This window comes from Oreochromis aureus, linkage group 8, assembly GCF_013358895.1.
Source record: "Oreochromis aureus strain Israel breed Guangdong linkage group 8, ZZ_aureus, whole genome shotgun sequence".
NCBI classification, from domain to species: Eukaryota; Metazoa; Chordata; class Actinopteri; order Cichliformes; family Cichlidae; genus Oreochromis; species Oreochromis aureus.
In genome coordinates, this window is record NC_052949.1 from 21011288 (window position 1) to 21035036 (window position 23749).

At 42.7% G+C, this 23749-nt stretch overlaps 2 protein-coding genes across 4 annotated transcripts in view; one reads left to right on the top strand and one right to left on the bottom strand.

The window, feature by feature from the left end:
- Nucleotides 1-14287, top strand: part of LOC116320162 (cytohesin-3) — a 31975-nt gene extending 17688 nt beyond the window's left edge. Inside the window, exons 4-13 of the mRNA XM_031739696.2 lie at nt 185-251; nt 472-590; nt 2966-3046; nt 3143-3255; nt 4499-4647; nt 4779-4890; nt 8181-8257; nt 9995-10066; nt 10208-10362; nt 12148-14287. Coding sequence (XP_031595556.1) covers nt 185-251; nt 472-590; nt 2966-3046; nt 3143-3255; nt 4499-4647; nt 4779-4890; nt 8181-8257; nt 9995-10066; nt 10208-10362; nt 12148-12220 — 1018 coding nt within the window. The 3' untranslated portion in view covers nt 12221-14287. The remainder of the gene's footprint in view (nt 1-184; nt 252-471; nt 591-2965; nt 3047-3142; nt 3256-4498; nt 4648-4778; nt 4891-8180; nt 8258-9994; nt 10067-10207; nt 10363-12147) is intronic.
- Nucleotides 13664-23340, bottom strand: usp42 (ubiquitin specific peptidase 42). Of its 3 annotated transcripts, none has more exons than XM_031739697.2 (18): nt 23228-23340; nt 21801-22050; nt 21007-21213; nt 20794-20904; nt 20466-20565; nt 19510-19577; nt 19340-19410; nt 19169-19251; nt 18972-19083; nt 18716-18856; nt 18394-18494; nt 18041-18206; nt 17235-17942; nt 17060-17139; nt 15810-16895; nt 15273-15574; nt 15129-15182; nt 13664-15043 (listed from the first exon to the last, which is right to left on the bottom strand). In XM_031739697.2, the coding sequence occupies exons 2-17, from the start codon at nt 22039-22041 to the stop codon at nt 15133-15135; spliced, it is 3627 nt and encodes a 1208-aa protein (XP_031595557.2). In that variant the 5' UTR covers nt 22042-22050; nt 23228-23340; the 3' UTR covers nt 13664-15043; nt 15129-15132. The 3 variants fall into 3 exon arrangements, with proteins under 3 accessions (XP_031595557.2, XP_039472057.1, XP_031595558.2); XM_039616123.1 differs by lacking the exon at nt 23228-23340 and adding an exon at nt 22758-23210; XM_031739698.2 differs by lacking the exon at nt 23228-23340 and adding an exon at nt 22299-22748.
- Between the last annotated feature and the right edge of the window lie 409 nt (nt 23341-23749).

Here is a 23749-nt window from a genome sequence, read left to right on the forward strand (position 1 = left end):
AGGAAACAAAGCCACTGACTCAGGGTGGATCAAGGAGACCTTGTTACAGCCCTACACGTGTAAGAAAACTTATCAGAGTGTTGATACAATGAGTTTATTGTGATGCTAGACGGTGAAAATCAGTCATGTTTGGAGTTCTTTTTAGTAAATAAATAAAGTCTCTATATTTATTTTTGTGTTCCAGTAAAACTTCCCAGAGAAACAAACAGATCGCTATGGGCAGGAAGAAATTCAACATGGATCCTAAAAAGGTACTCCGCTGTGTTATTTCTGTGGTTTACAGTTTTGCCAAAGCTCTGAAGCTCTTAGCAAAACCCACCACAGCCTCTAAAGCGTCAGTAGCCTTGAAGCGAGTGCGCCGGACTGAAACGCAGTCTCTTCACAGCTGTGAAATCTTGTCATGATCTATCATCCCACCATGATTTGAGATGAACAGTCATCCTGCTTTCTCCTCCTCCTCTTCCTCTCCAGGGAATACAGTTCCTGCTGGAGAACGACCTTCTCCAGCACACTCCAGAAGACATCGCTCAGTTCCTCTACAAAGGCGAGGGCCTCAACAAGACCGTCATCGGGGACTACTTAGGCGAGCGGTAAGACAAAGCGTCTATCAGGCCTAGAGAGAAAGTCCTCCTTACAGGAGATTTACACCCCCTCTGTGATTAAAGAAGGAAATTATGGACTGGATTTACTGATTAAAGAGGGGGAACATGATTGACCCCTTTCTAACATAAATCTTTGAGGCAGCGTAGGCGTCTTGTCTATAAGTCCACCCAGTGGGACTTATAGCTGGTAATAAAACCATCATCCAGCTTTTTATATCTCAGGTCAGACTGCTGGATAATAAAGAAAGAGACAAGTTGTGACAATGCTGTAAAGTAGTAGCTGTCTCAGATAGCCGAAAGACTAGTGAGATGGATGGTGCTATTTTAACCGTATAGAAACACAGGAAGTCTACACCAAGACATGGAAGCTGCAAGAAAACGAACAACAAAGATTCAAAACTGTCCACTAATGAACCCTGTTATTTATTACTGAGCCGGGGATGGGGGGGTTACCTCCATTTTTTATATACAGTCTGTAGAAAAAAGGCATTAAAGAGTTTTATTCTGTCATTGATATAAAATCTAAAATGCAAATATCACAAGAAAAATCAGAATCTCAAACATTTCTATGAATTGCAGTAGAGCTGTGTTGTTGCATGCATCATAATAAAAAGAAAAAGCAGGAAATGTCAAATTTAAGTGAACTAACTTGAATAAAAATATTAGCATTATGCATTACATGTATTATACGTGCCCCTTTTAGATTAGATTCCAGGTGAGCAACTGCGAGGCCGTCTATGTTCACAGGTGAAATCTTTAGCGTCAAAGGAGGCTTGCTTGTTATGTGTGCAATGCTCAGCTGCCTGCAACCAAGACCTAACAACAAGCATATGCCCCCAAGGAGCCAATATAAAATACAGGAAATCACACAGCACCGAGCGCAGACTCTGTCAGGTGATGGTGTATCTGCAGGTGGTGAATAAATCCTCAGTTATTTTGGCTGGCTGCATTCCTCTGATGCTATCCCAGCTGGATTTGGTGCTTTGTTTAAGCTGCCATTTGAACAAGCTTAATTAAAAGTAGGCTCTTTTATTGCCAGTGTTAAAGCTTACAAATGGATTCTTTTTATTTTCTGTGAGCGCAGAATGTTTAATTGGCGACAGAGCATTTTAAAATAGCTTCAAATAGACTATCTGCTCCACCGCCTGACCCTTTGCCCTTTAGTCCATGCGGGAAATTGCAGCAACCACACGCTGTATTGGCTTACACGAGTAAAGGTGCTGCTTGTGCATCAGCAGACAGATGTAGTCTGACAATAGTGAATCAATGAAACACACACACGCTGAAAGACAGGGGGGCTGGGGGTTGGGGGGGACTCTGAAGACTCCTTCTATTACTAACAGGCTTTATTCATGGAGGATCATCAAAGAGGCCATCTACCCACTGGAAATCACACTAAGCACAGGATGGGGGTTTGCACTCAGTAATTATCACTAATTAAGCTTATGCAAGGACCAGGAACCTATGATTACATGCTGAGCAGAGGGGAAGAGGAAGAGAAGGAAAATAGAGACGGAGATGGTGGAAAAGGAAAACAACAAGGAGAAGAATTAGTAGTCTTATTATTATCACACACTGAGGCACGAATAAATGTAACCTTGCATGTAACTCTCACGGGACAGGAGTCCATTTATTTGGCTGTAGATGACAGCCGAGCGTGCGCTGTAATCACAAACTAGACCGAGAACTACAAATAAGCAAGAAAAAAAAAAGAAGTAATTCTGAGAGTAATTCAAAGAGTGTTTGTTGTAGGTTTCTTATAAGCCAGCACTTTCAACCCTTCTACAATTTCTTTCCACAAAAAACAAAAAGTTAAGTCTTTAAAATTCCTGGTTTGGTTTCTACAATATACACAATACAGAGACTACACAGGGGTCAGGATCGTGGAGCCCGGCGTACAACAAATATGATCAGAGAAGCTGTGACCGCAGTCTGAGAGCAGCTGTCGACTTTTTCCTCTGAAAACCCTCCAATGGCCAAACAAAACTCTGACAAAGAGGAGCCTGTATGGGTTTGGTCCTTTTTAGCTGTTTTTCATCAGTCAAACGCACCGTTTACCCCCGTCCTCCCCTCTGCGGTGGAGAGAAATGCAGTATTGGCCAGCTGTTTCAATTGCTTCCAGACCCTCACAGCGTCTGATATGAGCTGGGGCACAAATATGAAGGGAATGCAACAAAAAAAAGGAGTTCAGATTATGAAACGCCTTCGTGGATTAAATATGATTTCCCCAACTTGTCTAGGTTTACATAGTTTTCAGGGTTCTTATCGCCATTAAACGTTTTGTATTTTTAAAAGAAAATGATTAGCTGCTGAATGATAATGTAAACCTGACTTTTACCTTCTTTGTTCTTTGCTTTCTCCAGGGATGACTTCAACATCAAGGTGCTTCAGGCTTTTGTGGAGCTGCACGAATTTGCAGACCTAAACCTCGTCCAAGCGCTACGGTCAGGGGAGCAATTAACTCAAATATCGAGCAGGAGGGGGGATAATAATTTCAACAGTTAACTGCATTGTGCCAACCCTACGCCTCTTTATTGCAGGCAGTTCCTGTGGAGTTTCCGCCTGCCCGGCGAGGCGCAGAAGATCGACCGTATGATGGAGGCCTTTGCTTCGCGGTACTGCCAGTGCAACCCTGGAGTTTTCCAGTCGACAGGTCAGATGCACAACATGCTGCTGTGGTGTAAACCAGTGATTCCCATGCAGATGACCTTTAGTCCTCCCCATGTATTCAAGACTTTTCAAATCAAATCTTTCAGATTAATAATCTGTTCTTTTGGCATCATTTTTTTTACCCCAGCGGTAAATGTAAGGAAAATGTGAAATCCAACACACAGAAATCATCTAATCTAATGTGCCTGCAGATATACTGACTGAGTGATGGCCTGTTTTTATTAATGCATTTCAACCATTAAGCCATAAGAGTTGCTGTAACTAAAGCTCAACAAGGATTAACCAGATTAAAGCAAGTTACATTGGAGCTTATGAGTAAACAACCAATGCATTATTCAGGGAGGCTCAACCTGTCTTGAGTGATACATAGTGTTGTGGTAAACAAAGCCAGCAGCTACATCTGTCAATAAATAATTTAAAAGGTTTCACAGGAACCTTTTGTGTGCTATACCATGGCAGGTGTATGTGGTCCCATTTTAGCATTTGAGCCAATCCAAATGCTGAAATGTAAAAGTGCTTGGTGATTAAGCTTCATGCTTAAAAGCCTCTTTTTTGATACATGGAGTTTTTGTATCATTTACATACTGGACATTCCTGTGGTGCACGTTTCCCCAGCTTGTAACAGAGTCTGATGATAGGCAGGTGGGCATTTTTATTATGTGTGTATGTGAGAGTCGGTATGCGTGCGGGTGCACCGGCTCCCGTTCATTGCCGTAAACTGCATATCAAGACTGTGAAAAACACAACACGACCTCAGATTTTAAAAAATTCCCACGAGCAAGCGAAACCTGGCTTTCTTCCAGCTCGACAACATGGCATTCGCCTCGCTTCAGCACCTTTTTCCCTGTGGTGCGTTTGGTACAGAGGTCCTCATTTGCAAAGTAGCAGGCAGACAATAGACGGCGCGGGACAGCCAGAGCCAAAGTGTGTCAGTGAGAGGAGACAGACAGACGGGAATGAATGATTCATTTACAGGCAGCCACTGGCCCGTGTGAGTCTGCGAGACTGTAAATGCTTCGTTCCTCTGCAGACGCACATGCGCCTCTCTCCCTCTTGTGCGCACACTTTTTAATAAATTGTAATATTATTTTTTATGTAACCAAAATTGATTAAAATCATCAACAGTAATAATTGTATATTAACAGCAGGGATAAATGTGCTCACTGTGGCTGGACATGGGCTTTTTCTAATCCATCGCATCTCCCCTTTCCATTTCTCTATCTCAGACACCTGCTATGTGCTGTCGTTCGCCATCATCATGCTGAACACCAGCCTGCATAACCCTAACGTCAGAGACAAGCCCCCCGTGGAGCGCTTTATCTCCATGAACAGGGGGATCAATGAAGGGGGAGATCTGCCAGAGGAGCTTCTCAGGGTGAGGATTTGTCTGTACCAAGTGTGTGGTGCGATGATTTAAGTGTGCGATTGCCCTGCTGCACGCACTCCATACGAATGAGACATTTAATTTACTAGCTTCCCCTGAACCATCACACTCTCTCTATGCAGAATCTTTACGACAGCATCAAAAACGAGCCCTTCAAAATCCCAGAGGACGACGGGAACGATCTGACGCACACCTTCTTCAACCCCGACAGGGAAGGCTGGCTCTTAAAGCTCGGTATGTGCATTCAGAGGTGCAAAATTAACCTTCACCGTGGTGGTTCATGTTGGTCAGCGGAGCTTCAGCGTCACTATGATGAGCCGTTCTTTTCTTTTGTGCTGGTGAACTGTGGTCGTTTATAAAGGGCTTTTAGAAGGCCATATTTTCATTGGGCAACAGTAGCTAAAAGAATCTGCTCGTGTTACCTCACTTTAGCAAAATTAAACATAAAGTCGCTGATTGCAACCGTAAGTTGTATTTTTGTTAACATAAATTTGTGACATAGTGAGGTGCCACAAAAAACTACAAAAATGGTGCCTGTGACCAACAAACTGTATATGGGATGGTTTCCTGCATAACCACTTGTATTTTGGGGTAAATTAATTATTCATTTATTTATTGTTTTTGCTAGTAGTTCAGTCTGTGCTGTTAACTCACTACTTAACATTTGCCTGTTACCGCTGTCGCATGTGAGCATGCAAGAATAAATGTTAAGCACCTAGATTAGACTGACTCGATTAAATATTTCACAAGATTCACTCCAGAATAATTTAAACCTTGGAGAAGCAAAGTAATAGCAAATGTAGAGGGCTGGGGTTGATCTTGCTGAAGGTGGAAGCATGGCTGAGAGGATCGATGAGAGGTGGGTAGGCAAGGAGTCGAGAGTCGAGCAGGGAGAGCTGCTGTGGCTGATGGTGCGAGACAGATTTGCGGGCAGCATGAGCATGAGCCTCAAACACAGGGGAGACTTGGTTGTCAGGCAAGTGAGACCACAAGGAAACAAAGAACTAGGCAAAACTAAGTCGGCCTTGGCAAAAGGTTTCAAAGGAAATTTGTGGTGCACCTGCAGCATGTCTGTTTTTGTCTTTATCCATCAGCTTGTGACCTCTCCTCTTTGTCTACTATTCTCTTCTCCTTTTATAGTAATCTCTGCATTTTCTCTCTTCATCTTCCTGCCATGGTGTTTTTTATCCCTCTTTTTTTTTCCTCCCATGTTTTGGTTTCTCCCTCCCTCTCTCTGACCTCTGTTTCACTCTTGGTTCTGCTATTCCATTTTGCTCTGTGATGGCTGCCCCCTCTTTAAATCTCTGTATTAGGAGGAAGGTAATGCTTTGTCTTCATTCCTCTTCTCAATTCATCACAGAGCACCCTCGTTCTGACACTGGCTCCCATTATCTCCTTAGCACAACAGGCCCTTGAACGTGCTAACCTGCTCATTTAATTGTGTTGTTGTATCATAGCTGTAAATGGGAAAATAAGTGTGTAAGCAATGTGACTTGATGGATTATCTTATTCGAAGTTAAGTCAGAGGTCAATGATCTGGCTCATTCTGCGTGGGGATTGGCTGTGTTATTCCTCTTGTGGCTACTAAGAAGGGACACAGCTAAGCTCGTGCATACGAGAGCTCTAATTTTACTCAATTTTTCTAAAATTTCTTGCCTTTTTCCATATCAAAAAAAGCTGTATAAGCTGGCTCAATATCAGCTGTAGCATTAGCTTTAAAACCTGCACACAACCATGAGAATCCTTTCTGCAACTTCACTGAGAGGAAGCATAAAATTATATAACAGCCGTGAAAATATCAGCAAGTCACCCAAAAGGTTAGGCCAAATTACTCGTCAAGAGAACGTCAATTCTTTGTAGATGCCAGGAATCATCGTGATTCATCCCAATTAGCTGAACGGGTCATCTCATGCTCTCTACCACTACCCTGCACGTCACACATCTCCTGCTCCTCCTGCCAGAACACGCAGTCGTGCTTTGGTGAATGTGGCTGCTTGTGTCTGCACTGTGGGAATGCATACCTACGGTTGCGTGGCTGGTCATGCAGCGAAACATCAGAGAGCCTTTCCCTTTCTTCATTGTCCTTCATTTGTTCCTGCCCTGCAGGCTTTATTACCTCCCACTCATTCAGGGATTTCTCTGTCCTCTAGCAAATGAGCTGCACTCACTAGACTCTTTTAAATCTTTTGAATTCTTACAGAAGTATATTGGACTCTAATCACAGCTACATCGACCTCAAATGTTTAAAGAGTTTTAAGGAGCAATGAAGCTCCTTAAAACTCTTTGATTTATGTTGTGCTGGTAGTCCCAGGCACAAATAAGGTGAATTAAATAGGGAGGTGTAAATTTAACGGATTGACTTGCCTGAGGGCAGCACAGAGGGTGGTGGTTAGAACTGTTACCTCACAGCTAGAAGGTCCTGGCCATCTGGCCGAGGCCTTTCTGTGTGGAGTTTGCACGTTCTCCCTGTGTGTGTGTGGGTACTCCGACTTCCACCCACAGTCCAAAGACATGCAGTCAGTGGGGTTAGGTTAATACTAAATTTCCCATAGTTGTCAATGTGTGCAAACAGTTGTCTGTCTCTCTGTGTTAGCTCTGTGACAGGCTGGCGATCTGTCCATGTTGTACCTGCCTCTTGCCCCAGCTGGGATTGGCTCCAGCCCATCCATTCATCCACCAAATTCTTATAGTTTAATCATGGCAACATTACAATTTTTCATAAAAACTACATTTATTTGAACTTTCTGTAAACAAAAAAACTGATAAGTGTACATGTGGTTCCCTGGACTGCAGCAGAGTAAAACTTCTATTTCGTTAACTAGTCCAATAAATCATACTGGGTGTCAGGATGGTAATCTGGGTCACGTAAGCATTACGTTATTGATTACATCAGTGACAGCTGCTTTGTGCACTTTTCATCCAGTCAGCAAACAAGTTATTATGAAGATTATATGTTGACATCAGTCCCATTAAGTTTTTATTTTTTTTGATTACATAGATAAATTCTTTATCATGTTGTTGATGGGGTAATTACCAGGAAATCCAATAATCCCAGTAATCCATTTTTTATTCGATGACAGAGCTAGATGGACAGATTGAGGGGAATTCCTTATATTATGCATTAATGCATTAAAATGTTTCCAAGACTGTCACTGCAACAATCACAGGCCATCATTTATTTTTTTCTTTTGCTTTCTCTTTAAAAAGTGTCAGGCTTTTCTCACTTTTCTCAAATCAGGTCAGGGCACCGCTTCTCTTAGCTGTCGCATGTATGTGGTTTGTATGTGTCTGCGATTCCTCCTGGAGGACAAACACCTTCGTTCCCCTCCAGACCATTGCCCTTGCAGGCATTGGTTTTGAGGGATTGGGGGATAAGGGTCTGATTCGGTCTTATGATGCTGGGAAATGTTGATTAGAACCAGATGTGGAACGTGGAACAAAGGTCCCCTGCAGGTTAGCTTCCACATACACAAAGATTCACCTCTTCAGTTTACCCTCATACGCTGTTTGTTTCTCCCTCGCAGGCGGCCGAGTGAAGACGTGGAAGAGGAGGTGGTTTATTCTGACCGACAACTGCCTCTATTACTTTGAATACACAACAGTAAGTAGGCAATTTGGTGTGTGCACGTGTGTGTGTGTGTCAGGACAGAATTTGACCATTTCATGGTGCACAATGGTGAAGGTGTGCTTTGCCAATTCTTAAAACTTAAAAAACCTCTAGTGACCGTGAAAACGTATGCACAATTCAGCAATTTATATGTAAAAACGATGTATGTTCACACACCGACCTCAATCACACAGTTTCTATATTTAAATCCACAGAAAATGAAACAGTACTTTTTATTTAAAATATTATAATTAGTCATCATGTAGCTGTTACGAGCCTTGGTACCTTAGGTAGTTTATCGGTTAAGTTTAATCAATATTAAACCAGTTGTCCAGGGGGAGTTTGGGAACAAACATACAGACATACATATAATCAATCATCATGATGCTGGTGGTAAAATAATCTATGCTAAGCTAATCAGCTAATTCCACTGCAGTCATGACTTGGTTTTCAATATCGGTGGCCAACTCTCAGCAGGAATGCGAGTAAATATAATCTCCAAAATGTCAGACTGTTTCTTTAAGAATGCATCTGTAATAAATTTTCACATTATTTTAAAATATTTAACCCAGCACTGTTTAGTACAGTTTTGTGAATAGATATAGTAGAGACGGATTAAACAAAGGGGGCATCAGATTACTCTGTCTAACACACACACACACACACACACACACACACACACACACACACACACACACACACACACACACACACACACACACACACACATATTGGCACTGGTCTGTGCCTTCCAGCTTTGCTGTTTAACAGATGCAGCCCCCTTGACCTAAATGAACCTCACTCCAGCAATTAACATGAGACATCATAGGAAACATCTGCAAAGTCTGCAACACACATCTGGCCCTGCTAAGCTATAAGCCAAGTGTCTCCCTCAAGCCCACGACCATGAATCCCTCAGCACATACAAACGCCTTCTGTGGTGGGGGGCATACGCAGAGCCAGCTGTGAGCAGCTCTCCCAGGGCATTTCCTCCCCCCACACTTTGCCACCTCATTAGAAGGAAGATGACAAGCAGGACATGGGGCTGTTCCTCAAGAGCTCTCCCAACACACACACACATCTCACATCTGGCCCCGCAGACACAATGGGGGGGATGTAGAGAGTCGGGTTACATCTCCTTTGGGTGACCAGGATGAATAAAAACCTTCAATGTGCTTTAATCAAACCTTGATTTTTACTTAGATGCATTCAGACTCAACATGAAGGTAAAAATGGCACCTAAATAGCAAATGTGTTACATCAAAAACTGCTCTGGGAAAATTTTTTGTGAAACACATATTTTTGATGTCTTGTTATTTGAAACTGCCTTTAGTAAAACTTCACGCTAGAAAACAAAAAGTACTAAATGTCTTCAATATTACCAGTGATGATAAAAAAATTACATTTTTACAAATTCTTGTTTTTTTTAATGAATCATATTCTGTTCCACCAACAACAAGTTAGTTTCTGTCCAGACTATTTTTTAAAAATTGGAGGCTACATCCATCTTTTATATACAGTCTGTGACTAGGTCATGGCAGCCATGCTAGCTGCTACAGCATAAGGCTAAAGGTGTCACAGGTGATGTGACAATGATCCAGGCGGATCTTTTGTCACCGTGACTTCATTTGCACATAGATATGATTATTGTCTTCATTTCATGTGGTGATAAAATGATGTGCATGCAAATGAATAAGTGATACTGAGGACTGTTTTTCTGTGTCTCTTCAGGATAAAGAGCCTCGTGGGATCATACCTCTGGAAAACCTTAGTATCAGAGAAGTGGATGAGCCGAGAAAACCTGTAAGAAACACCTCCTGTCCCTGCGAATAAATCCTCCTCTCATTTAAATTTAAATACCTTTGCACTGCCAAAAAAACAAAACACAATGTGTTCTCGGATTCTTTCATCATGTAAATCAACAGTTTCACGATTTTTCTTTAGAACTGCTTTGAGCTCTACAACCCCAACCATAAAGGTCAGGTAATCAAGGCCTGCAAAACGGAGGCGGATGGACGCGTCGTCGAGGGAAACCACGTAGTGTACAGGATATCTGCCCCCACCCCGGAGGAGAAAGAAGAGTGGATCAAATCCATCAAGTAAGAGACGCCGCGTTAGTGTGGATCCATTTACACTGAGAGGGCACTTAGCCAACGCCTGCCTGCTCCCATGTGGGACTTTCTCATGTCTGACCTTGACTGTGAGAAGCCCACACACACACACGCGCACACATACACGGAGCTGCGAACTTAATCATAACTATGCTTCAGGCTTGAGTACACACACACACATGCAGGCTGGTGACTAACTGTGACTCATTTTCTCACACTTCCATGCAGATAACACTCGGAGGTGATGTCTGCTCTGCTGGATAAGCACACTTCCCTTTGATTAGCGCGCAACAAGCAAAGGGGGGGAAACACACACACACCTGCTCAGACACGGTGCACTGCTGTACACTTAAAAACATAATGACAGCTTTAACGCGTTCCCATCCAAACGCTTCCTTGTTAACCAGAGAGAGGAGTGGAGGTGCTGCTGCAAATTGGACCCACTGGGTAACCTTCGAGCTTGCTGGTTATGATCGGCTCTGCTTCAGTGTGATCAATATCAGGCGAAAAATCGTATTGCTGAATCTTCCCCGTGCCCTGATGACATTTAAAAACCCTTGGTGTGGAGAGATGTTTAATGAAAGTGGGGAAGGTTTAAGGGTGAGTTACTGGAATCTTATTTTGGTGAGCGTGGCCTGGGGTACGGTTAAAGAGACTGAAAACTGCTAATTTTCTTGGTTTGGAAAATTTCACATCAGTGCGGGGGGGACTGCTGGCTTGTCGTGGCTGCACATCATGAAGTCTCCTCCTGTCACTTTGGCAGTGGAATGATTACACATTAGACTCAGCGGGGCAGAGCTGTGCTGCCGCAACCACACTCCGGGGCGGCAGACTGTCCTGTGGTCAGCAGATTTCACACAAGCACGCGACTACACACACACACACAGACACACACACACACACACACACACACGCTGTCCGGCCTGATTCAACCTGCAAGGCTGGAAACTGCCGTTGTAGAAACTGTTCTGCACTTGCACACACAGCATGTCAGCCGTCATGTCGGTGGGAAAGCGGCTAATTACTCAGCGTTATTCCCATCAGGAATCTGTGACTCCGCTATAGAAGTCCAAGTTAAATACGCCGTGGCTGACGAGCAGTTAATGAAAAACTTGAAGAAGTTGTAATTTTTACAATTTTATGGCAGCTCCGTATCACATGTGCGAGGTGAAAGACGCTCATTGTGACAAACCCACACATGATTCCCACTTAACCCACAGTTCCTCTTTGCTTCGTGAAGTGTTGGAGCTTTTTTTAGCTCGTGTTGACTTTACAGCCCGCAGCTTATTTTGGTTCAGTCTCTCACCTTCACAGCACAGCAGTGCTTAATGCACGCAAAGTTAGCAACTACCCCACTAAGATATTGGACAAGAAAAAATGCACATCAACTTATAAGCTCATGAGTTTGCAGCATGTCTGCATCTTGTTTGCTCCATCCAAAAATTCTGTTACTGAATATGACTTCCACTGAACTAAGACACACAATTATCAGTCGCATAGATTTCTAGCTCAGCGAGTGGCATATGTGTGTGAAGAACAGCATTTTGGTGCTGATGAACTTGTAGATGGTTGATTTATTTCAACTATACAGACAAAACAGGATGGATAGGATAGAGCTATCCAGTTCAGGGTGACAGGAGGGGCTGTAGCCTCCTGGCAGGGTACATCCCGGAAAAACCATCAGCCTGTCGCAGGGCTGACACAGAAGCAGTTTTGCTGATATTAAAAATAAGTGTTGTCGTTGTTAAATCTGTTCCTTCCTGTCCTCCACAGAGCAAGCATCAGCAGGGATCCTTTCTACGACATGCTGGCCACCAGGAAGAGGAGGATAGCCAACAAGAAATGATGATGACTCACCCTCAGTTACGTCAAGTGTCAGCAGCATTTCTGTCATCAGAGGAATCCTTGTGTGTGTGTGTGTGTTTAAGAGTCTCAAAGGCGTCCTATTCATACGTTCTCCGTCAGCCCTGCGGGACATGCAGTAAAACATATGGGACTAACGTGGATCAACCCTACTTCTGTACTTCTGCCTGAAGATTTGTCTGCACCTCAGTTCTTGGCTGTTGGGAATTGAAGATTTCAGTCTGCTACAAGCAAAAAAAAAAATATAATAAAAAAAAGAAGGGAAATTCTCACCACACTAGACGACAATGGAGAACAGCATGAGGACTTCATGTAATTGGAGATAGCCATAGCTGTAATCATTGGTCTTTTTCATCATGCCCTAATGTGAGACTACCCCCTGCTGGACACATAAGGTGCTGCAACACATTGGGAGGATTTGAAAGCTGAATATTCAGCTCCCAGCCACTCAGACCAACTTGTCTGGTCTCAGCGTTTTATTACCTTCACCTCCTTCGACAACTGCCAACAATATTTTGTAGATAATTCGCAACTACAGAAAGCCTCAAGCTCATCAGTCAGCTGGTCTGATTGATGTAGCCTTTAAGTGACTGTACCTGTATATGCAAACATACTCAACATTGGCTCGTACACTTCCATTTACGATATTTCCTTTTTAAAGGCAAACCAAGTCGAGTGTAACGAAGCCTGCCAGCAGTAACGTATCATATTAACTCACATAGTGAAGATCCACCTCTGCGATCGTTTTTTTTGTATTTATTTTCTCATGTTTTCACAAAAAAGGCAGCCCTCCCCCCGACTCACATTATGCATGTATAGTATATAATTTACATACTGTTTTGTTTTTTCTGTATTGTGTTCACGTAGTGTGGAAATCATAATGGCTGTAGCCTTTACCCGTTCATTTTTTTTCTTTTTTAGTTTGACAGCTAACAAGTTTACAATAGTGGAAGAGGGTCATTGTGCAGCTTCCCTCACACTGTTATTACTGAGGTTCAGATAGTACATGTTATATGAAAGAGCATTAGGACAGAAACCCTTTCAAAATAAGATACTGGAATTTGCTGGAATACGTGTGAATGCTCTAACTGGAATCTTGAGGACCGTTTTCCCCAGACAGATCAAACCACCCCACAAAGCCCAAACTTTCCTCACGGGTGCAGCTTTCAGCTCTAAGCACGGTTTGGCATTTGTGCGGGAAAACGGCTCTCGAACACTTTGATGTACACTCTGAATAAAAAATACATGCTGATAAGAAAACAGCTTTTTGCGTGCATGTGAATTCAGCGAGCAGTGCTCGACTCACCAAACTTACCAGGTCTTTGGTTATTTCAAACATGGATACAGTGCTGTGAGTAAATTAGGAGTGAGCTGAGCCCAAACAGCTAGAAAAGTGTTTGTATGTAACAAAAACCTGAATACATAGGAGTGTCGTTAGTGGATCTACATTATAATTTAACCGTAGTGGAAGGTTTGTTCAACAAGTGTCTCATACAGTCTATTCTATATCATACAAAAGCACACAGGGGCTTTAAAAAGAAAAATCCCTGCAACTCATCTCAATCAGCATTTTTTTCCATTCATTTCAATGCAGCTTGTAAACAAAGTCCAAGACCAAGAACAAATTACAATTTCTGACATTAACAAATGTATTTTAAGGCGTTTACCTTATACAATGTATAAATTCGTACATGCTAAACTTAAAGGTATAACAGCAGTTTTTCTTCCAACTTTTGTCTAGAGTTGAAAAACAACCCAAAGCAAAGCATAGTCACTGAATTTTTGTCCAGAGAATATGCTCAAAATTAGTTCAAATACACAAAACAGAAATCTGAGAATCCTGATACAGGATTTGTTTTTTGTTTTTTTACATATAAAAGTAACTGATATTACAGTTCAAAATTAAATTCACAGTATTTTTTTTGACGCTAGACGACAAACCGTATCTTTAAAAAAGAAAAGGAAAAAAAAGTGGTCCACCACCATGACAGCAAGTGTGGTGCTTCTTTTAGTTTGAATGTTTATATAAAAAAAAAAAAAAAAAAAAAAAGGAGAGGCATGATAATAATTTCAAAAGAAAAAAAACAAAACCCTCTGCATCTGGTGAAGAAAGTTAAAATTACAGAGTGAATCTTAGGCTTCACAAATGGGAACGAAGATGCAAATGAAAGCTGGGAAATGTTCTCAAGTCTGTCCAGGGTTAACATGGAGGTATCAGTCAGCGAAGCTCTGTTCCCACCACTGCACTCATCACCCACCACCCCACCCCACCCTCCCTCCCCTTGCACAAATAACTCCATTAGTTTCACGGCTCCCAGTGGGATCAAAGAAAGAAATAAAGTAAAACATTGCAGCTGTGTAGATATGGTGACATCTTAAACTTCCGATGCCTTTCAGTCCTCTCGGGCATCACGTCATTCCCTTTTTGTTTCGTTCCTCTTCGAAGCAGGTGGATATCTGTGATTGATGTTAACAAGTTTTTGTTTTTTTCAAGTCCTGAGTTCCACTGAGCAGCAGTTGAGATGTTTAAGCTCCAGGCTTTGTGTTCATACAAGTATATATTAATATTCTTCATCATAAATGTTCAACAGGTGAGTTTCGTTTTAACCGTTAGCTAGGAGAAATTGCGGCAAATAAAATCAACCCCATTTAAAAAAAAAAAAAGAAAAAAAAAAAGGGGGGGAATAGTTTAACTTTTAAAACACTTTACTTGTGGTAAAAATACAATATTATTCCTAATGAAGAAGCACCACGTCAAAAATGTTGATGTCATTCCTCTGCTGTTGTTAAAATTCGGTTGATGGATCTGAAATGAGAAAGAAGAGGTCTTAGTGAAGACAAAGTATTAGTAGCTACATCAACGCTGACCATTTAAAAAGACATCCACTCACAGAGTCAGTGTTTCAGGTCACTGGAAAATCCACAGCCGCTGATTTGGCTGTAACCTACAAAACAGGGTTGATGTTTTAAAATGGACTCGCTCGTCAGCACAATTTAATTCAGCATTCCTGTGATTTTGGAGAATAAATGAATACCTGGTTGTCCATTGAGATGGCCGTAACTTGAACCGTTTGCCGGTCTGGTGTGATTGGAAGGGAGTAGATGGCCACTGCTGCCGTCAGTGTAGTCTATGCAGCGACGTTTTTCCGGTGGAAAGCCATTGTCATGTTTCAAGTCTCTGTCAGAGTGGTGTCGCTTGCGGCTCTCCCTTTCCTCACTGCTTCTGTGGCTCCGAGCTGCGTCTGGGCTGTCCCGTTCAGCATCGCTGTCCCGATGTCTCCTCTTTTTCTTTTTCTTCCTCATTTCCGCAGCTTTGTCGGAATCTCCATCAGAACTTCTACGGGATGATAGAGAACCAATGCCATTGTTTAAAAAAACCGAGATCTCAAGCTTTACGGCCAGCCGAAGACAGAAAAAATGACCCATTATCAAAGACGAAAATTATTCAGTTTTTAAGAGAATAATAATACTGATAGTGAGCTTTAACCCTCTATTATTTCAACAAAAAAAACCCCAAAAAACATTTCCTTCAGTTTTCATTAAAGAATCAAGAGAAACATGGCAATACTCACCCACTCTCACGGTGTTTGTCTTTATCCTTTGATTTCTTCTTTTTCTTACTCTTTTTGTGTTTTTTAGTGTGGCGGGCCTCAGAGCTGTCATCCCTGTCTTTGCTGAGACGATCAGTCCTCTTGCGATTTTGATCCTCTTTGTCTGGAGAGGAAAGCCGAGCCCGTGGCGGGGAGCCCTTGAACTTGTTTGTTTCTGGTGCTGTAGAAGGTGAGAAATTTCCTTCCTTTGAGGAGTAATAGTCCCTCTCTTTTCCATTACTCTTATCCTTCATTGCCCAGGAGTCTCTACTATCCTGCAGCCACCTCCGACTGCCACGAGACTCCTCTCGGTGGGAGTAACCATATCCCCTTCGCTCATGGTCAGTGTCCTCTCTCGACCGGTAGCGATAGTAGTGGTAATGGTTAGAGCACCTGTCACGATCACGCTCCCGAGGGTGCTGGAAGGTTCGCTCCCGGTGACGCTCGGCCTCCCATTCCCTGTAGTAACGTCCAGAAGGGGGGAAACGATCCCTGTACTGGCGGTGGTGACCGTCTTTGTAGTCCCGTCTGTACCGGTGACGATCGCCGTCGCTTTCTCGTTCGTGACTCCTATCCCTGTAGTGTCTTTCTCTATCTCTGCCAGAGTTAGAGTACAGTCTTTCCCTGTCTCGGGAAGATCGTCTTTCATTGCCACTAGAACTAGGCTTGGACTGATACTGCTCCTTAGTATCCTTATGTCCTTCAGTCCCTGTTGTTGCACATTTAGCTTGTGGTAGATCCTTGGCTTCATCCTTGCTTACGCTAACTTTCTGTGGAGCTGCAGAAGCCCCACTGGTGCTTTGAGAGCAGCCCAGCTGAGGGGTTAAGGCTGCAGGGTTGCCATCTTGCCCAGAAGAAGAAAGAGCGGAAGCAGATTCTTTAGCTGCAACAGAAGGGGCATTTGTAGCAGTAGCTGAGGGTGGAGCACTAGCGGCGGAGGATTCTGTACAGTGAGGCAGGGGTTCAGATGGAGTTTTAGCCCTTGTATCGGGAGTGGAGAAATCCTGGCTTTCATTAGCAGCAGGATGAATGCTCTGAGAAGAACTGGCCTGGGATGAGGCATCTTTGCTGGAAAAATAAACAAAATACAGAAGAAATATGAGCAATGCTTTGTCACACTGGTAGAGAGGAAAGTCTGCACCGTTTTAAGATCAATCCTATAACTTAAAGTTTTAACTGCATAAAATGGACAGCAGAGCAAGAAGTGTTTTTTGGTTCAGTGTTAGGCTTACTTTGGTTGGCTATGGTCACTGCCTATTCCATTAGCAACAGGAGCCGCAGACGTCAAACTGCCATGATTACTGCCAGAGACCTGATGTGCCCAAAATAAGAATAAAAGAATTATTAATAATATGTCCCTTTAAAAAACAAACAGACAAGCATTATAAAAATAAAGACAAGAGTTACCTTGTCAGGGCCGCTGTGTCCATTCACTTTGTGATGACCATTGTGGTGTCCATTTTGACTGGATTTGAAGACTCCATAAGTTTGTCCATTTAATCCATTGCCGTTATGGTGCACTCCTGACTCCCCATTGGTGGTTTTGGGAGAATTGTCAAAGACATTTCCTGTGTCTTTATTTTCATTAGGATGAGACTTGGATGAACTGCCGTTATCCAGAGTGCCACAGTTCTCTTGGTCTGATTCCTCTGAAGACTCTTGGCTGTACGGCACCAGGAAGGACGCCCCGTTTCCTACAGGGTTGTGATCCCCATTACTGAAAGGCATGCCGCTGACTTGGTTTAGTGGACGCGGAATAAAACGAACGTCTGGTTGGACGTCTGAGGTAGACTGTGAGGAGGACAAAGAGCTGGAGGAGGAGGAGGAGGAGGAGGAGGAGGAGGAGGAGCTGCTGGCGGAGGACGGCTGGCAGTAAGAGGAGGAAGAAGCAGATGGGCGGTTCGGTTTGCTTAGCCCAATTGAAAATGAAAGCTTCTGTCGTTTGTCGCTGTCTGGAATCATTGTGGGCCGGCTGACTGAGTGGGAGATGGAAGAAGAGGACGCAGAAGAAGCTAGTCCATGGTTTGGTTTCCCCACCCCACTGCCGCTGGTGCTGGGCTTGGAGCTTGTGGGATAGTCCCTCAGAGATCCATTCCCATTAACATGAAGAGAACTCTGAAGAAACAAGAAGTCACAACAACAGGTGTTTAGAAGAGAAACACTGGGTTTAACAAAAACAACAACATTATCAGTGCCCTCAGGTGAGGAAGTACCTTGTTCATGTGTGGTGGCAGCTGGGGACCTATGAAGCCAACACTGTTGTGATGGACGGTGGTGTTGGTGCGTGGGATCACCACCGGCCGGGGAGATGACTGACCAGATATGCCAGCGTTATGGTTCAAGTGACTGTAGTCCCCACTTTTTTTCACATCTGTGGACCTAATGACATGAAAAAAAAAAAGAATATTAACAATGAGGAAGCATCGACATTATAACATTAGGTTATAATAATACATTTTCTACAACAAAAGTGGGAATAAACATCTCTACATTATTAAATAACGATGGGAAAACTTCTACTGAAGGAATAAGCCTACAATTTTTAAAAATACCGATGTTTACTCACTTGATGTAGAAGAGGACATAGGCCTGCTGGTTGAGGACGGTCCTAATGTCACTGACTGACACAGACGAGTCATTCATCTGATACCACTGCCCATTGCTGGCCTGCGAGACAGAATGAGAGAGATGTGACACAGCAGATTCAGTTTCTGAATTGGATTTGAGCTAAAAAGAAGAAGAATATGTTTATATAGAGTTTTTTTTTAATGCATACAAAGTATTTTTCTCTTTGCATTCAGTTTTATGCTGAAATGTGTTGTTTATGGTGTGTGTTTGTTTGTACTAAGCAACAGCAGCATTCAAATAGATTCGGGCACAGCCAGTACCTTAATATAGCAGAAGTAGTGTCCAGCATGACAACTGAATCCAGAGTGAACCAGCACAGCATACAGCCCGTAGAGCTGGGGCTCCCCTTGGGACTGAGACATGAAGGGCCGCAGATCCAGATGCTCTAAATACTTCACATCCTGATGACCACCAAACAAAAAATTTCAAACATTACATGCTAATATCCTGTTTATAATAAAACAAAGCATCTGTCATGTATCTTTATGACTTAAGCAGACACTATTGACCATTTACCTTTGTGATTTTCCCTCCACTGAAGTTTGCAAAGCGTTTGAGTGAGAGGGTGAGCACATTGGCGCTGCGATGGATTGTGAATCTTTTTGAGGCCGTTACCATTTTTTTGCACCTGAAGGAAACAAACATTCAGCTTTTTGGCAAAATTCACACCTAAACATTAAAACTCATCATGGTTTGGCGTCTCTTTGACTTACTTGGTGCATTTGTAAGCATTTTCGCCATCCAGCTGTTCTGGTTTGACAAACTGCTCCAGAGCTTTGGAGACATTTGGAGCAGTCTATATGAAGAGAGAGAGAGAAAAACCTCACACTCCATAATGCAGAGAATACATAGTAGCAGCGTCACTTTGAATGTTGTCCAATTACCTTAATTTCCAGAGTGATATCCAGAAAAGGGTCAAATGTATCTGAGACAGCTTTGCAGTTTAAACATTTAACTGAAACAGAAACCAGTGCTATGAGTATCACACAAGCTGTAAGACATACAAAGACAGATAAAAGAAAAATAAATCAAACCTTAAAAAACAGTGACTTACCTCTGGATCTTAGGTACCCGCCAAACACTTGATGGATGAAAGAGGTTGCCTGCGTTTGCCTATCCAATCTAAAATAAAAAGATAAAGCGTAAAAATTAACAAATAAGGGCAGTGCAACAATTAACTGAATGACCTTTTCATTTTTAGCATTTTGGAACCAGAAGATCACTTTATAGTAGTCAAGTAGTAGAAATGAGAATAGGAGGAATTGGAGCATGATTAATAACTTAAGAGTCCATCTGTTGCTACACAGGAAGAATTGATTTGATGAGAATTGACACTTTAGGTTCTTAAAAAAATAAATGAATGTGCACATAGACTTTGAAGCTCTACAGTAACACATAGAAAAACCTAGATTTTCTGAATTTTGCTGCTACAGTAATAGCACTAATGCCATTAGGGTGAATAAAAGATGACCTGGGAGGGTTGAGTGCGCCTGCTCACACCGCTTACCCTGTTGCCTCAGTGTCTACTATAGATTTCTTCTAAGTCTGGCAGCTCTCCCCCATAATCCCAGACACCTGTTTTACTACACGTTTAAGCTGCTTCTGATCTTTTCAAGCCCTGTTACCACAACAAGCTAGCACACCCAGTGTAAGAATACTTTGTGTTGGAGCAGTCAAGTTCATTAAGGAACTTGACATAATACCTCATTGTGGCTTGCCTAGTATGTAAACTGAGGTGTCAGTCAGGCAAGAGACTGAGGAATCTGCATTTCTGAAAAATACTCTCAGCAACTGAAGCATTAATAATTAAAAGGATCTAGTATAAACTGCACTTCCTGAAAAACAGGATAAAGGATTTGTTTCACATTCTCCTATTGTCACGGTGTTACCTCTATGTAGCCAATTATGGATCTTACTACATAATAAAGTGCAAACACTGTCAAGCCCAAGTAAAGATGTTTGTGTGTGTTCAATTTGTTTAGAATGCATGCAATGCAAAATGACACTCACTTGGTTCCAGGCAAGCAGGACTTTTGCATAGCATCCACTGTGTACCGCAGGAATTCATGAGCATCTTCCTGGCTTCCATAGCGGAAGTGCTTTGCAATCCCTGTGTGAGGGGAACGAGGAAAAACAGAACCAAAAAACAAAGCAGGAGGTGAATTGTTGTAAAGGATACCACAGTTAAATGTTTACATCTTAAAAACAGAATTCAAAATCCCTCCAGATTATTTCCCTCCAAAATAAGAAAAAGGTAAATAGTCACACAGCACCTCCTATCATTAAAATATAGGTAAACACTTTGCACAGAGCACAGCATCAACAGTCATCCACTTACTCTTAAGCTCATTGAGTACACCAATGGGCTTAATGACATTCCCAGAGTTGGCAAAAACCTGAATGACGTGGTTTTGCATGGTGCACATCATACAGAACCCTGGCTCATGACCTGTAGCAGAGACACAGACAAAATACTGAGTGAGTAAGGTGTGATACAATGTGAGAATCAGCGCAGGACTGCATAACACCACCCTTGGTGAAATAAACTTACATGTTTTGGAGTGCTCCCGCGTCAGCATGTAGTTTGCTAAAGGAGGGGTGTAGGTCAGACACTGCAGGGCTGAGTTGAGGAAGCAGGTGTTCCCCATGTTCTGGAGGCCTGCACCAATGCGGTGAACCTGGGCCCACTTTAGGCTGAGCCGATCTGGTGAGAACAGCACCTTCTGGGGCAAGTCAATTCCATCGCCACTGCACATCACTGGACACACAGAGCTACAATTATTACTAAAAATATGTTTCAATACATTTTTAAAGGACATAATATAATGCTACCTTTCTTATACAACCACACACTGGCACATGGCAAAGTCATGTCAGGGCATTACAGTAATAGCTACAACTATTAACAGTTATATAATGTGATTCTGGCCACTGTGAACAACTCCAAAACAGGCTCAGGAAGAAAGACAGGACAGTTTGCCTTCTCCTTTGTTTCTGCTAAACAAGTTGGGCTGCCGGTCTTTATATAAAAACAGCAATTGCATCACGAGCTGAAGTGACTGATCATGCAAAGCTGGCTGCATTACATAACTGGATGAATGAACGGAGAAGGGAAGCAGCAACACAACACCCACAAAAGCAGTTGTCACACTTGTGTGAAAGCAGAAGCAAAAAGATTAGCTTTATGTTACTAAAACCAATTCTGACAAATATGGGTAAATAATGGCTAAGAAGTGTGGTTCCACATTTGCTAAAACAGGTTGGATAACTATTCTGTCTATCAATAAACATCTTCAAACAACTTTAAAAAGACATTTTGAAAAAAAAGCCAGGCCTTGCTCTGACCTTGTTCCTTGGGCCGGTCCACAGAGGAGGGTGTACTGTTGTACACAGCAGCTCCAGGAGTGGGGGCCAGGCAGCCTACTGGAGCCTTGAGCCTTGGAGAGTCACTGGGTACAGTGGGGCCCACTGCCCAGCTGCTGGAACAACTGCCGTCCATCCCCACGTCTCTACTGGTGAAGGAGGATCGGTTACATCCGGCTGACTCGTGGTCAGACTTTTCTGAAGATCTGTCAACTATGGTCATTGTTCATAGCTGCATTAGGGACAGAGACACATACACATAAGTTTATGAACTGAAAACAAAACAAAACCCAAAGTGGTTGCTGGGTTTGAATTTTCTCATTGTTATTTTGGAAAAGGGAAAGTGAAAGAAAACTTAAATACTACATCAATCCTACACTGGTTAGGTAGCATTACAGTGAGTTTGGAAAACAACTAAATACAGATGCCACATTAACAGATTATAGCTTATAATATAATAACGATATATTAAACACTTACCATCGCCTACACAAGTATCAGAAATTGTGTTAGATTGGATGATTTGTTTATATTCAAAAACAGACTAGCATAAGTGAGGGCCAAATATTTGTTTTTCACCCTTTGCTTTTATTTGAACGCATCTTGTCAGATTCCCTTTAAATAACAAACACCGGAGACAAGGGTAACTTTTGACATCTAATTTAACCCTGTCCAACTAACAAACTTAAAATATCGACAAAAATTAGCATTTAGAAAACTCAAGAGGGGAAATGCCAGATAACCCACTCGACCGAGGAAATTTCCTAGTCGGAAGCACGTTTACGACAGAAGCAGCTGTTCCCTCCCACCTGCTTTACAGAGTGGCTCACACTGGCTAAATGACGGCTGCTAGGCCTTTAACACGCAGCGTCGCTAAACCTCAAGAAAACACACATAAAACCCTGATCATGTCAGACGGAGAGCAAGTCGAAAGCTAACCAGTCTTGTCGAATTCCGAGATGAAATGGCGCTCACTTAGAGAAGATGCAAAAAACATAGAAACGCCGAACGCAACGTAGCTACCGAACTGTGCTAGCATTTCGTGTGGCGGCGCTAGTAGCTAGCTAGCTTGCCTACTTGCTAGTTAGCACAGGACTACGGACGCTGGCTGACATGGCGCAGAGAAGTGTAGTTACGGACCAGCAGGCTGACGAGTAGTTTCCTGGCTGTGCGGTGACATTTATTTTATTTAAAAATGTGTGTGGCCTGGGCAACGGGGCGTCTAGCTAGAGGAGAAAGGAGGGGCTCGACGCCGGCGCTTGTGTATGATCACTGCGCTGCTCTCTCCGACACGACATAGAGAACCGGTGTAAGATTACTACAACAAATCTCAGCGGCTCACGCCTACCAAAATATTACGGGCGCACAGTTAAAGTGGCACTTGATCGTAAAAGCAATACAACACTCACCTGTAACCTGTTATGATCGCGTTAGTAGTGGTTATAAATCCATTCCTTATTTCTAGCGGGTGTCCGGCGGTGAACAATGACGTAGCTAATTGCCCCACGGGTACATCCGGGTACCTGGGATGAAACGAGGCCTCTGATAGGTTCCTAAAATCGTCAAATGTTCCTAGTGAATATCCGGCGCATGTACATACCTCTAACCTTTGTGTACATGGTGTACCACCCCACAGTATGAGCTCTATAGCTATATTGTGATGGTGGAAGTAGTCCAGATTTAATTATTTTACTAAAACAAAAACAAAAACTATGTAAGAATGCTATTTTCCCGATATTATTGGGTGCTTCCAGCATTTTAACGATTGAAAGCTATTGAAACATAACAGAGCGCACCCCCTGTATCACATTTTAAACAAATCTCAAACACATATGCAGGAAATATAGCAACCCCTCATCATGTAAGTACAATAAGTGCCTATGTTTTCAGAAAAAAGAAAGAATGACAGGACTTATTGTGTCAAACAGTAA